The following is a 14,566-nucleotide window of genomic DNA, read 5'->3' on the forward strand; positions in this document are numbered from 1 at the left end:
CTGCTATGATGCTGTCACTATTCACTCAACCCATATAAAATCAACACATGTACCTCCTTTGCACAATGTCTGGTCCATGTGCCCTGCTCTGGCAGCTCACCTCAAGAACAAACATTTAAGGGTGGGAAATTTAAGACAACCACATTTAGAAATGTATCCAAAAATCAGTTTGGCAATATTGATGCTGGCCCCTTGCCACCAGGCTGATTCTACAAGCCAGGCAGCCTGTGTCTGAAAGCCTTCTGATGAAGATCCTGCAGACATCATGTCAATGACATGCATGATGGGGACAGTGCAGCCTTACCAACTTTGCAGGGATCTGGTGGGAATGGAGGGAGGTGGTAGCCAGGGAGAAGTGGTAGATGGACCACAAAGGACTGATTTTTTTGCCCCTCACTTCCTCCCACTGAGGAAATTCTGGAAGCCCAACAAACTACTGATCAAATAAGGTACAATGTAATGGTGAGTCAGAGGACAGAGAAGTCACAACCCTCTATCAGCAATCAAACTAAAGGTCTCAGAAGAGAAAGTATTTTGTTAGATTTTTAAGGGCTACCATTTCTGCATCCAGTTGCACATCCACTGAACTCAAAAAGCAGTGCTGAGCTATTTCTACTGACAATCTTTCCACAACTAGAAAACTGTCAGGAGAAAGTACCCTTTCTTTACAGTCCACTGAAGAACACCACAACCCCAAAGAGAAGAGGGTTCTTGCTGGAGCATGATATGGTTAAGTAGAGTGGCATGGACTGCTTGGGTTGTCCTCTGCCTGACAAATCTATCAAACCTCCTTGCTGATGAACACAGAAGAAAAGTCCCATACTGCTTTGCTACCATATGGTTGGATGGAATACTTTCCCCACTCTCTTACCTATCCACAAAGAGCAACATTTTAAAATTCCACTGCTGAGGGAAAAAATAAAACCAGAATGAACCCTTTTGATTTTAGTCTTCAGTTCATGCCATGCTTCATCTTGACTGTGCCAAAATCTCCTGCCAAATACAGCTTTGTCTGTGTTTAACTCACACAGAGGCAAACTTTCCCTCTCATTCTTTCATAAGGATAGAAATTGCACTAATTCTACTAGACTACTACTAGCAAGCTTCTGCAGTGATACTTACTCAACTAAACATCAACATATAAAGAATAAATACACCCACTGTTGTAAATTTTTTTTCTACTACCATGAGAATTTTTCTTAGTGCCCCCACAGCATTTTTGGTCTTCCAAAACCCAGGCCATTTTAGGAAGAAGTTATCTTTATGAAGAACAAGGCAATTAACTCATGCTTACCATACTGACTTGCATCAAAACATGTAAACGGGGAGCCAAGAACCTCAACAAAGTAGCCCATGCTCCTTAGGTGCTGGTACATGTCCCTAAAGTTTGTGTGGATATGGTCACCATTCCTTAGGAAAAGAGAGAAGTGTTGAAGACATTCACATCTGGTACAGAGAAATCTGATTTGAATCCTCTAATTATAGATTACTTCTTGGTTTCCTTCCTAGAAGGTGCATTTCTTTTTATTTTCCAAGCACCTTCTCTCTGTAAAATTTTCCCTAGTCAATTCTGAATGCTACAGAGAAGAGTTAGTTATACAGTCAAAGCTGGAGACTGAGTATGTTCCTTACAAAGCACAAGACTACATTCACATCACCACCAGAGAAAAACTGCTGCACTAAAAATTCCTCCTCACAAAAGTCAGTACCACCTGTAAATAACTGCTGAAATTCAGCAGAGAATTCCAGTCTATTTGTCATATCTGCACATTCCAAGTAGCTTTCCAAACTGTGTCTCAGTCACTGACCCCATCAGTCCTCACATGGCTCCACAATTCTTTCTAGAAGTGCTTTCCCTCCTCATCTATCAAAGACAGGAGATCCTTGCCCTGCTTCAAAGAAGTTCCCTCCCCAGACAAGTAGTTTCTTCTTTACTATTCTTTCAAATTTCTCATGTAGTGATAAGCAAATGATGAAGCAGCTAATAAAGTGACAACCCCCTGTCCCAATCCCCCTTTAACTTTCTGGGAGATATTAGGGCAGCAAAGAAAAATCCTGCACTTGGAAAGCCATACAAAAATCTCAGTGTCTTAAATGTGCATTTTAAAAGCTTTTCATTTCATGCAAATAAAACCACAGGGCACAACAAAGTAACAATCCTGCACTGAAAGCATGCAGAGACCAAGTGCTCCTCATGGATTTCTTAGAAGAGATAATGCCATGCCACAATGAAAAAGGTCAGAGCTCCCTGGCGTCCACTAAAGTTACCTTGTATCATTAACACATCCTCAAAAAATACTGATTTAATAGAACCTGAGATAAATACCAATCTAATGGATCATTCTTCATCCTCAAATTATCTCTGGGGAAGTATCCTGGTGGATAACGGAGATTGTGATATTGATCCCAAAGGACTCGTTTACTACGAGGTGGAGTAGGAATAATCTTCACTTTTATTGGAAGCTTCACTGTTGAAATCTGCTCTGCACCATTCTTAGACTGAAGAAAAGAACAAATTACAGTGAAATGCTTTTTCCCCAGCACACTGTGGCTTGTAAAAGAACAAAAAAACATGGAGCTATCAAATCCACTTTTAAGTCACCAGTACCAGCTCGGAAGACAAAGAGAGGAATAATGCCTTAAAATCCCCACAGTATTTTTAGTGCACTCAACAGTTTATGCTCAGCATGTAAAATACTTTAAATAATATTACAACTGTAATTTGGTTCAGTAGCTCAAAATCTTTAAAACTTCTCAGGAACAATTAAACATGGCTCCAGAAGAAATATATTTAAGTAATCTCTTTTTCAAAATACATTAGAATTCACAGCAAAATGAATTGATGAAGTTGGTCTCAAAGAGAAGTTAACTGATTCTGAAGCCTATCCAACTGGCAGGTTAATTCTGCTCCCAACTGTTTGGCTAGGTTTATAGAATCACAGAATCAGTCAGGGTTGGAAGGACCACAAAGACCATCTAGTTCCAAACTCCCCATTACCTATAGTCTTCACTTTCCTGCCCTAGTGAGGCCCCACCTGGAATACTGCACCCATTTCTGGCCTCCCCAGTTCAAGAGGGACAAGAATCTGCTTGAGAGAGGATGATTAAAGGACTGGAGCATGTGCCTTATGAGGAAAGCCTGAGAGAACTGAGGCTGGTTAGTCTGGAGAGAAGATTGAGAGAGGATCTCATAAACATATATAAATATCTGGGGGCTGAGTGTCAGGAAGGAAGGAAAAGCCTCTGCTCACTTGCACCCAGTGATAGAACACGAGGAAGAACTTCTTTACTGTAAGGGTCACAGAGCACTGGGATAGGCTCTCCAGAGAGGTTGTGGAGTCTCCTCCTCTGGAGATTTTCAAGCCCCATCTGGATGCATTCCTGTGCGACCTGTGCTGGATTCTATGGTCCTGCTCTGGCAGGGGTTTGGACTTGAAGATCTCCAAAGGTCCCTTCCAACCCCTAACATCTTGTGATCCTGTGACCTCCAGCCAACTTAGGCTGCAAAGGACAGGACCAGAACAACTCCTTAAAAGAAGGTATTTCTGTATGTGGAAGCAGTTTGTAATAATTCTTAACAAATTTAAACCAAAATGCACAGAACTTACTTCATTTTCTGCAGGGGATGATACTGTGATCATAACATGACCTTGAGCAATGCCTTCCCAAGATGCTGCTTTCTTTGCTACAGAGATGGAAATTGCTAAATATCCAGACCAAGGCCACAACACAGGGGAATAGGAGAAAGCCACTTCAATGTTGTCCCCATTTTGGGGGAGATAGGGTTGCCAGTCTGGCTGTGAAATGAAGAACACAGAAGACTGGTAAAATAATACTTGCAGTCATTAATTTTTGCACATATAGCCTCTGCACAAAGAAATACCAAATCTTAGCTTTTCTGAAGATTATGTCAAATTTTCAAGTGCCCACAAAGCCCCAAAGGTTGATGTTGTGCCAGTGAATCAACCGAATCATGACCACAGGCTTTTCACAGGCAGGATTCTCCAAGGAGCTATCTGAACAGCATGCTGCCCAAGTGCATCTCTCTTAACAGCTTGGGATCCTCTGCAAAAAGTTATTTGGTAAATAAAAAGAAAAAAAAAAACTTCCTTGTGGTAAAAGAGAGCTAATAATGTAACAGACAGGCAAACTGCATCAGCTTTGTCTGAATATTAGCATAAGCTAATGATGTTGGTTAAGAGCTTCATAGCCCTTTAATGGAGGCTTAAATCTAAACCAGGCCTCAGGATTCACCATAAAATGCTGAGATTGAGTGTATTTACATTGGCTGGAGTGTTCAGAAAGGTGCCTTATTTAACTTGTACCATTTCCCATTTGTACATTTAAACTTACTTAAAGATTAATAAAAAAAAATCCAAAGCAATTAAAAACCTCCCTACTCAACCAACATGCTCAACATCACTTGTGTAGAAGAACCAGTTTTGCAGCAGACCTTGGCAGGTCAATCAGTGAAGTCATTTTGACCCCTAGAAGAGGCATGATTTATGATGTCATGATTCTTTGCTGAGTTTGCTTATGCTCCAGATCGAAAAACAACCAAACAAAAAAAACCCCAAACCACCAAGAAAAAAAAAAAAACAAGAGATGAGGAAAATCTATCCAGAAGATTTCAAATGGTATCAGAGAATATAAAGAAATCTCTAACCAAATTGGTTTTCTAAAGACACAACGTGCCCCTGAAATATGTGTTGCTTGAGAAGTTGTAGACAGGTCACCTGTGATGGTTTGAAACTGTCTTTTTAATTTTTCCTTGCAAAGTTCAGAACAGAGAAAGTGAAAGAATGTAAATAAGTCACTATTGGGTGTAAGAAAGCAAAATAACGATTGTTCTAAACACTTCCATTGGATAGATAGAAATGTTTAAGAACTATTACCCAAAACAAAGTAGGCATTCTGCACATTCTGTGTTCGGCAGTGGGGGCAGTTGCTGGGCTGTCTGGCTGCTGTTTCTTCTTCTCTTCTGGCTGAAGATAACATGTACTGACCTTGGCAGCTAAGTTAACAACTTTCTGCTTAACTAACTCTGCTTCTCTGTCCAGGGGGATCTGGGGGGGAAGCTCCTGGGAGAGAGAGAGGCCCCTTTGGGAGGGTCCCCTTGGGGGGAAGCAAAGGGAGATCGGTTGTGCTTTTTCTGTTAATTGTATATATTTGTGAATGTTGTGAATTTTGTATATTTGTACATATTCATTGCATTTCACTGTAGATTTTAGACTCTGCTTGTAAATACAGGTTTTCATTTGCTTCCAGACTGAGCTAGCCTGGTTATTGTTGGTGGGGGGGGAATTTCAGCTCACACCCACACATCACCTTGACAAGTCTCACTAACCTGGGTGTGTCATTTGAGATCAAACATTTTTCCATCTCCTGCTCTCAGCAGTAAAAGACCTGATTTGTTCCATAAATTCCAAAGCTAAACCAGTCTTTTCTGGGAAGCTTTCAGCAACATTAATAGTCAGGACTTGGAACAACGTTAAGTCTTACCTTGTCTACAACTCTGCCAGTGACTCCCATACCATTCAGGATGGTGACATTAACAATGGTTGGCATCCCTCCATAATAGATGGGCTGAGAGCAATAGGGCCACATGTAGGGACATTCTGTCAAGTCAATATAGCTTGGACTCAAACTACAGCAGGATGGAGGAGGGAAAAATTAAACAACACATCAATAAACAGAAGAATATGTCACTAAATGTAACTACGGAAAAATAACAGATAAAATGTGTCAATCAGTTACTCTATCAAGCTCACCTCCCAAACCTGCCCCTAAATCATCTCCCTCCTAACTTTTTTAAGTTTTGTGAAAGTATTTTTACACACACACACACAAAAAGAAACTTTTCAGCACAGTGAAAATATTATTCTTCTTTAAAGTCAAAATTCAAGTGCTTTTCCATTGTATTCTTGATTACATTATGAATAACATAATGGCTGGAAGAGAAAGGAAATTTAGCTCTTACAGACAGTTCATCCTCTGAACTGCTATAACTTAGGCAGGAAACATTTTTGACTCTTCATCCATTATCTTCTCAGACTTCATGCTTCAGGCTTCCTTACCACCTCTGTAAGCTCTCTGTTGCCTAAGCACAAATTACTCAACTAACTTACACACACACCACCTGCTCTCTTAAAAGAAATAGAGCAGACTATAGTGTAGAGCATTGACTAAGTAAGGATTAAAATTAACCTGGCCTGTGGTTTATAGCTGTTGAGGATCTGATAAGCTCTCAGAAGATCCAGCTTGCCATGTCCTTGTTCAAACATGTTGACTCCAGGAAGCCTCCGTGCTGACGCAATAAGTGCCTGCTTCATACTTGCTGGATTCACCATCTCACGCTTCTGAACTGTGCTGAGGTAGGAAACAACAGATCACATTAGGTGGCTTTTATCCAGTTCTGTTTACTATTCTGCATTAACAGTCACTTGATTTAAGGAAAATGCAATCAAAAATCAGTTTCCTGTCAGTAACATCTCCTGTTCAGATTTGTGTGTCATTCCTCGGTTTCTCATTGGAACAGCTGAAGAAAAGTGCTAAGTTTCTAACAGATTTCTCTTAAAAACTAGTAAGGCACATTTTTTCTCTCCTTACAGTGTGCTCCATGACAAGCAGTCATTTCAATCAGGGCAGTGTCTTTAGATGCTAAATAAAAATATTCTGAAAATCAAAGCTACTGTAACTGGAAGCTTGCTCCTATCTTTTGCAACACGACTCTGAAGAGGAAAAAGGCTTCATTGTTTAAGGAAAACCACACCATTTTATGAAGGAAATACAACTATGGCTCTCAATTACTGGTGTGTTCTTTAAACAGAAGTTCATCTCCTCCTTATGTAGTAGCAAACACAAAGTACAGACTTGCAACTCCCACCTTCCTTTCAGGTTCTTTAGTGTGCAACAGATGACTTACACAGCCGGATAAGAACCATAAACCCCTAAACCCTACAAAAAAATTACAAGTACTTAGATAATTATCTGTTACAGGTGCCTACTTTGAGCAACTGCTCTCCTACAACATAGCTGACAGAAGCTCAGCAATTCAAGATGGTTAAAAACTGGGACAAAAAGACTTTGCAGTCTTTGTAGTTACAGAATCACAGAATGTTAGGGGTTGGAAGGAACCTCGAAAGCTCATCCACTCCAACTCCCCTGCCAGAGCAGGATCACCTAGGGCAGGTCACACAGGAACATGTCCTGGCAGGTTTTGAATGTTTCCAGAGGAGACTCCACAACCTCTATGGGCCATTCCAGTCTTTTGTCACCCTCACAATGAAAGTTTTTCCTTATGTTCACGTGGAACCTTCTGTGCTGCATGTGCCAAGGAGTACTCATGGACCCTTGTCCTATCATTGGACATCACTGAGCAGAGCCAGGCTCCGTCCTCCTGACACTCCCCCTTCACATATTTATAAACGTTAATGAGGTCACCTCTCAGTCTCCTCCTCTCCAAACTAAAGAGACCCATCTCCCTCAGCAGTTCTCAGGTTTTTCCCAGGAATCTCAGAGCTACAAAGACAGAAGAATTTCAATCTACTCAAGCAGAAGAATTCTGATTCTTATCCTCAAGAGTTTGTTTTCCTACACCTCAACACAGTATTATTTTATTGGGTGGGGTTCCTTTAAGTGCCTTTTATGACCCTCCTGCATGAGTATCATTTTAGAGATTCGTGCTTAAGACTTACCTCACCAGCAGAGTAACAGCACCTGCCACCACAGGAGATGCCACACTTGTCCCAGAGAGTGAGCGGCATCCACCTTTCATACCAGAACCTCTCACTCCAGAGCCATAAGTAACAATATCAGGCTTCACTCTACCGTAACCTCCAGGTAGTTCCTGCAAAAGAACACAGATGGATTATGGCCCTAATACATAATGAGCACTGGTTGCTTCATCTGGGCAATTAAACTAGCTACAGGTCATTCAGTATTCTAATTGCCAACTCAATTACCTGAGGCTGAGCAACACAGGACAGCGTGTAACACCTAAAGGAGGAATCAAGCTGTCTGTGACAAGTTCACAGAATGGTTTGGATTAGAAGGAACCAGAAGGACCATTTAGCTTCAATCCTCCTTTCATGAGCAGGAACTACTGACCTAAACCAGCAGCTACTAGACCAGGCTGCTCAAGGTCCCATCCAATCCGGCTTTGAACACTTCCAGGTCTGGAGATTCCACAACTTCTCTGGGCAACCTGTTCGAGTGCCTTAACACCCTCATGGGGAAGAACTTCTTTCTAAAGCCTAATCTAAATCCAGCTTCTTCCAGTTTGAAGCCAGCATCGGTCATCCTATCACTCCATATCTTTGTAAAAAGTCCCTCTACAGCTCTCCTGTAGGCCCCCTTCACACGCTGGAAGGCTGCTCTGAGGTCTTCCTGGAGACTCCTCTTCTTCAGGCTGAACAACCCAAACTCCCTGAGCCTCTTCTCAGTGTTTCAAGGTCAGTATTACTGCTGCTTCCTCTAATATCTACACTAAGCATTGACAGCCCTAACAAAATGACAACCACACTGCTACTTGGTTAATGAATGAGACACAGCCCAGAGACACACAACAGTCCCCCGAATCAAGACCACAATGCAATCCTATCTGAAATCCTGTGTGCAGTACCACCACTTCAGCTCAACAGGCAGGTAAGCCCCTGGAAATCCTCAGAGTTTTGAACTAAAGGAGGAAGAAGAACAGGTCTCCGCTCTGGAAGATTTAACCACACAGGCAAGTCCTCACCATCAATCAAAGGATAATGGGCATCTTACAAATGCATCAATAATGTCAACAGTGGTCAAGATTAATGACAAGAAACCCTGTAAAGAACATTAAGCTTCCTGCATGAAGTCTTATAATCTTTAACTATCTTGATCTTTGATGAATTGCTTTATCACTGCTTACTCCACACATCATCTGCACGGTATTACTCCTTCAAAACAGGTTACCTTTCCAAGGCCCTGATTTTGGCTGCAGTCAGCCTTTATTGTGGCTGACCTTAGTCAGAAGTATCTTACCCAAGTGGTCATTCCCCTAGATGAAAAGCGAGCTATGTTATCCTCAAAGTCAATGCCACCTACTCCAATCACATCCATCTGGTCAGCAGGGTTATTCAGAGTCCTACAACAAATTGGGAGGAAAAAACCCCACCAATAAACAAACAAAACAAGCCAAGACACAGTGTTAAGTTTATCTTGATAATGGACATGCTGCCAACACATTCTGTCAGACACTCTTTTTAACCTCCATAGAAAGAGTTATGCTCAGCGGTGAGAGCAATGCTTCATAGAGTCCTAGAATGAAGCATACAATGGTTGGAATAGAAAGGGACCTTAATGATCTAGTTTCCACCCCCCCTGCCATGGACAGGGACAAAAATCATTTTAGTTTGATCCCTTTTATATCCCTTCAGGCCAAGATCAGGTCCCACAGAAGTTGCTTACACTAAGACGGAAATGTCAGCTGGAAATACTGCCCCCCTTCTTTTACTGACTTTCCACTGCTTCAGTGGAAAATATTTAACCAAGTATTTCACAAATTGCTGTACTAGCACAGCAAGTGATAAAGGCAGTGGGAAGAGGGAGTTTAATGTCACTTTCTATAAACAGATTAAAGCAGAAAGGAGGAGGGAAAAACCTCCTGACCAAGCACAACTACTTCCAGAAACATATAATAATGTATTTGCTTTTCTTTGAAGTGGTCATTGAAACTTACCCATACAAAGGGCCATCGTTGCCAATGGCAGAGACCATGATGACATTGTTAGCTGTCAGTTCCCATACCTACCAAAAATAACATTTACAGTAAGGCTTTGCCACCAAAAAAGAGACTTTTCTAACAAACGTACACACATTCCAAGGGGTCTGACCTAAGCAAGCAATTAGTCTAACTATATAAATTACAGCTCACTGGTATATTCAATACTGAGCTCCAAACTTCCTTAAGATTAGTTGACCAATAATCCAGCCTTGCAGTAACACTGCTGACAATACATATTTACGTTACACCAAAGGAAAAAAAAACTTGTCCACAAAAAAGCATTCCAGGGGCCAAAGTCAAATTGCTCAGAATCCCCTCCACTAACACTCTGGGGAGAGTAGTGAAGTTGCTGTCAAACTAAATTTCAATGCAAGTTTTCATTAAAAAAAAACCCCAAAAACTAAGCCTCAAAACCCTTAATTACCCTTTAGAAAGAAAGGCTTTATCCTTTCACAAACAAATTAATTTACCTAGTGCATTTGAGGGACTTGTCAGCAATTCAGGGAACTATGACGCTTACAAAGACAAAAGCCTAATTCTGTTTCCTCACAGAATGGTAGGGGCTGGAAGGGACCTCTAGAAACCATCCAGTCCACCACCCCTGCAAAGGCAGGCTCACCTAAAGAAGGTCACACAGGAACAGGTCCAGGCGGGCTTAGAATGTCACCAGAGATGGAGACTCCACCACCCTTCTGGGCAGCCAGTTCCAGTGCTCTGTCACCCTTAAAGGAGTTCCTCCTCACGTTTAGATGGAACTATGGTGAAGTTTGTGCCCGTTATCCCTTGTCCTGTTACTTGGCACCACTCAAAAAAGCCTGGGCCAATCCTCCTGACATCCACCCTTTAAGTATTAATAAGCATTTATGAGATTCCCCTTAGTCTTCTCTTTTCCAAACTAAAGAGCCCCATTCTCTCAGCCTTTCTTCATAAGACAGATATTCCAGACCCCTAATAATCTTTGTAGCCCTTTGCTGTATCCTCTCCAGCAAGTCCCTGCCCTCCTTGAACCAGGGTGCCCAAAACTAGACACAGCACTCCAGATGTGGCCTCACCAAGGCAAAGCACAGGGGATGGAGCACCTCACTCAACCTGCTTGCCACACTCTTCTTGATGCACCCCAGGATGCCTTCTTGACCACAAGATCACTTTGCTGGCTCATGGCCATCCTGCCACAAGTCTCTTACCACAACTGAATCAATCCTGTCTGCTCTTAAACTGTCTGCTCTTAAACAATTTGCTGCTGAATTCATGTTACACATTTTTACTATGAAACAAACTAAGCATGTAGAGATATGAAGAGAAACAAGGATAAATTTAGGTAAGCTGATTCTATTAAGACCCCACTTCCTAGCAGTACATAGAGCATTCTGTAAAAGGGCCTTTTTCTAACAGCTCAGTGAATATTTGGGTTGCATTTGGTCTTTTAAAAGCCTTTCCTTGCTAAAAGACTTTCCACTGTACAAAATTTCTCTCATGCAAAGGAAACTCCACACAAACTACCAGCAGCACCAAAGCTTGTCAGGCAGCTGGGGCAAACAAGCAGCTCTGTAAGTCCAGCATTTGTGTGAGGCATATAAGCACTGTGACCACTTTAATTTCCTCCTCCTAACCTTGTCAACAAATGGATGATCCATGAAGTCTGGTCCACCAATACTTAGATTCAAGACATCTATCTTCTTTAAAATTGCATAATTAAAGGCATCCAGAAACCAAGATGTATATGAGACCTTGTAAGAAAGAGGGGGAAAAAAAAGGCTATCATTGGAAAAATCCAGTGATTCTGTGACAATACAGACTTCAGAGAGGAGAAACAACACCAAAATAAGGCACAAAAATGGCAATGTAGTATTTTTCTAGTCCTCAGTGTATTTGAGTGACTGCTCCAATTATACACAGACTTACACATTGTTTTTGAAAAACACACCTGTAAGACCTCTTGTCTTACAAATAGAAAGATGCATCCTTCTCACTTATCAAGGGAAGTATGTCAACCTTTACAAGCATTTGCAACATTCTCAAAGGAAAAGATTAACAGAGCATTAATCTGGCAAGGCAGAAATTGAAAAACATAAAACAGCTACCTGGTTATTGGTGAACACTCTAAAAATGTGCAGTTCTGCATTTGGAGCAAATCCTTGGCATTCTCTCATGCTGGCTATTACACCTGCTACAAAAGTCCCATGGCCTAAACCTGTCACAGGGAGAAGGAAATCAAATGTCTGAAGACAAATCATTTCATTGTCAAGGATCTGTGCTGTCAAACACCACCAATAGTAAAAATTACACCAATCCAACAGACTTTACAACAAACCCCAAACACCAGGTGCAGTCCTAGTCTTGAATCATGGTTTGCTACTGGTTTCAGTGGAGACAGGATTTCCAGCAGTGTGTAGTCAGTCAACAAGCTGATGAAACTGAGTGATGGAATTCTCAAATGTATCCAGCCCAGATTACTACTAATGAAATCAAGAACCACATAAAGCAATCCTGAGAGAAAAAGGTTGTTTTGGAAAATGCAAGCTGCAAGGCCAATGTATTTTAAAGTAAACCTTTTAAAAAGAGCTTTTTCCTGACTCAGAAATAATTCTGGATTTTGTTAGAGATTAAAAATGAAACAAGAAAACCCATTTTTCCCTCTCCTTAAGAAAATCATTTAGCTTCTGTTTTTTTGAACTACTTACATTGTATTTCTGTACTCCATATCTGCTGCTCCAGCAAGCATCTGGGCACAGAACTAAAAGAAAATGCTATCAAAAGCAGGTGCTGCAAGGTAAAGTAGTACTGCAGGTGCTAAAACTCCAGAGGTGCACACAAGACTGAATGAGATATGCACAGACCTTGAACACCAAAGGGCTTCAACTGACTCCTTGACCCAGACTGTATGAAGTTAATAATCTGTAGAAGCATAAGGTCAGGGCAAGGTGCAGTCAACACATGAAAAAAGAATACAAACATACTGCAGACCACAAAAAGTTCATTGGAACGTTGACAGGCATGAGCCAGCACAAAGTTTGTTGATGAAAACTATACAGATTACAATCACAGGACCATAAAGGCTGGAAAAGACTGCCAAGATCATTGAGCCCAACCACTAACTCAACAACACCAACTCCACCACTAAACCATGCCCCTAAGCATTGCATCTACAAGAGTTTTTGAATGCTCAGTGAATCATAGAATCACAGAAAGGTCTGGGTTGGGAGGGACCTCCAAAGGTCATCTAGTCCAACACCTCTGTAGTAAGCAGGGGCATCCTCAAGTAGGTCAGGTTGCCCAGAACCCTGTTGAGCCTCATCTTGAGTACCTCCCAGGATGGTGATTCAACCACCTCCCTGGGCAGCCTTTTACAAAGCTTAATCACTGCTTTCAGTGAAGAAGTTTCTTCTAACACCCAATCTAAATCTCACATGGCACAACTTGAGGCCAACTCCTCTCACTCTGTTGTTTGTTATTTGGGAGAAGAGACCAATCCCCACCTCACTCCACTCTCAGGGTGTTGTAGAACCAAGGTCTCCCCTTAGTCTCATTTCTCCAGGCTAAACAACCCTAGTCCCTTCACCAGCTTCACTGCCCTTATCTGTCCTTGCTCCAGCACCTCAATGACCTTTTCATATTAAGAGGTCCCTAAAAAACCAAATCACTTTTGAAAAACTTTATAGGAAGGTTCCAAAACTCTGATTAGCTTAGGACTGCACAACGTACAAGGAAAATGGTCTCCCCTCTAAGTGGGAAAATATGTACGTGATGTGAAGGAGCAGAATACAGGAAGAGGACAGAAAGATCTTTGTGGGGTTTGCTCTCCCCCAAAGCTACCTGGATAATGTATTTATGCCTGCCTAATGTCTTCTTGCCCTGACCTTTTCAAATGTTATGGTGAAATGCCACCTATGATTCAAAGGAGACTTGTGCAACATCCTCCTGGAACCCTAATACTCTGTAGAGAGTACAAAGGGTTTGTGACCTGCGAAATTAAGCTCAAAACCTCCAGACGTGCAATTGCAACAGATGTCAGCACCACAGCAGCAATGGCAGGTTTACAAAGGAAACACACCAGTATCAGGAATGGTTGGACAATTGTACACAATGACTCACCATCATCCAAAGTTCTCTCATTAGTCCAGTTTGTTCTCTCCTTTACATTTTTGAAATGTGGATGTTTCTCACTCAGACCAGTGTCAAACACTGCTACTCTTACACCAGCACCTACAAAAGAAAAGCTTTATCACTTTTTCTGATTTAGCTTCAGAGCCAATCCAGTCTACCACCAAGTCAAATAAGACTTTTATGCTTAATGTTGCATGCAATTGGCAAGCCCAGCAAGCTATAGATCTTAAAAAAACCATATTCCAATTCCAAAATTCAACCACAGATCATCAATATGTTGAATTTCTCATCAGTAGACAACACACACAGAGAAAAGCACTCCATAAATACACAACGCATCTCAAACCAAAGTATTTCTCAAATCTTTCCAGACCTGGCACCCAATGAGAGATTAACACACAGAGGTAAATGAGCCTCTCCTTACACTTTATTTGTTTTTCAAAAGAAGGTACTTTTTCCAAAAGCCAAGAGGCAAAAGCAGACCTGTGTAACCCATCTGCCAGAGGACATCTGCCTGCAAGGTCTGAGCGACTTGGCGTGGGATGGCTCTCAGCAAACGTCTGCTTGAGTGTCTCCCTGTTGCATGCCAGAAGCCAGAACCTAAAGAAAGACTTGCTCTTCTCAAAGGACGAGATGACTGCCACTTCTGAGTCCATCTGGTTTCATTGCAGTGCAACATGGGATCAGCTATGCAGAATGAGAATG

At 41.6% G+C, this 14,566-nt stretch overlaps 1 protein-coding gene across 2 annotated transcripts in view; it reads right to left on the bottom strand.

The window, feature by feature from the left end:
* The window catches only part of MBTPS1 (membrane bound transcription factor peptidase, site 1), a 31,734-nt gene that overhangs the window by 11,988 nt on the left and 5,180 nt on the right, over positions 1–14,566 (bottom strand). For both annotated transcript variants that reach the window (XR_008489285.1, XM_054389473.1), the window contains exons 4-15: positions 14,345–14,548; positions 13,850–13,960; positions 11,839–11,948; positions 11,368–11,484; positions 9,713–9,780; positions 9,016–9,118; positions 7,698–7,849; positions 6,208–6,369; positions 5,503–5,647; positions 3,609–3,797; positions 2,327–2,499; positions 1,295–1,410 (exon numbers count right to left, since the gene is read on the bottom strand). Coding sequence is in view for 1 of the 2 variants with exons in the window: in XM_054389473.1 (XP_054245448.1) it covers positions 1,295–1,410; positions 2,327–2,499; positions 3,609–3,797; positions 5,503–5,647; positions 6,208–6,369; positions 7,698–7,849; positions 9,016–9,118; positions 9,713–9,780; positions 11,368–11,484; positions 11,839–11,948; positions 13,850–13,960; positions 14,345–14,548 (1,650 nt within the window). In the remaining variant the exon portion in view is untranslated. The remainder of the gene's footprint in view (positions 1–1,294; positions 1,411–2,326; positions 2,500–3,608; positions 3,798–5,502; positions 5,648–6,207; positions 6,370–7,697; positions 7,850–9,015; positions 9,119–9,712; positions 9,781–11,367; positions 11,485–11,838; positions 11,949–13,849; positions 13,961–14,344; positions 14,549–14,566) is intronic.

Source organism: Indicator indicator, chromosome 19, assembly GCF_027791375.1.
Source record: "Indicator indicator isolate 239-I01 chromosome 19, UM_Iind_1.1, whole genome shotgun sequence".
In the NCBI taxonomy this organism is placed as follows: domain Eukaryota; kingdom Metazoa; phylum Chordata; class Aves; order Piciformes; family Indicatoridae; genus Indicator; species Indicator indicator.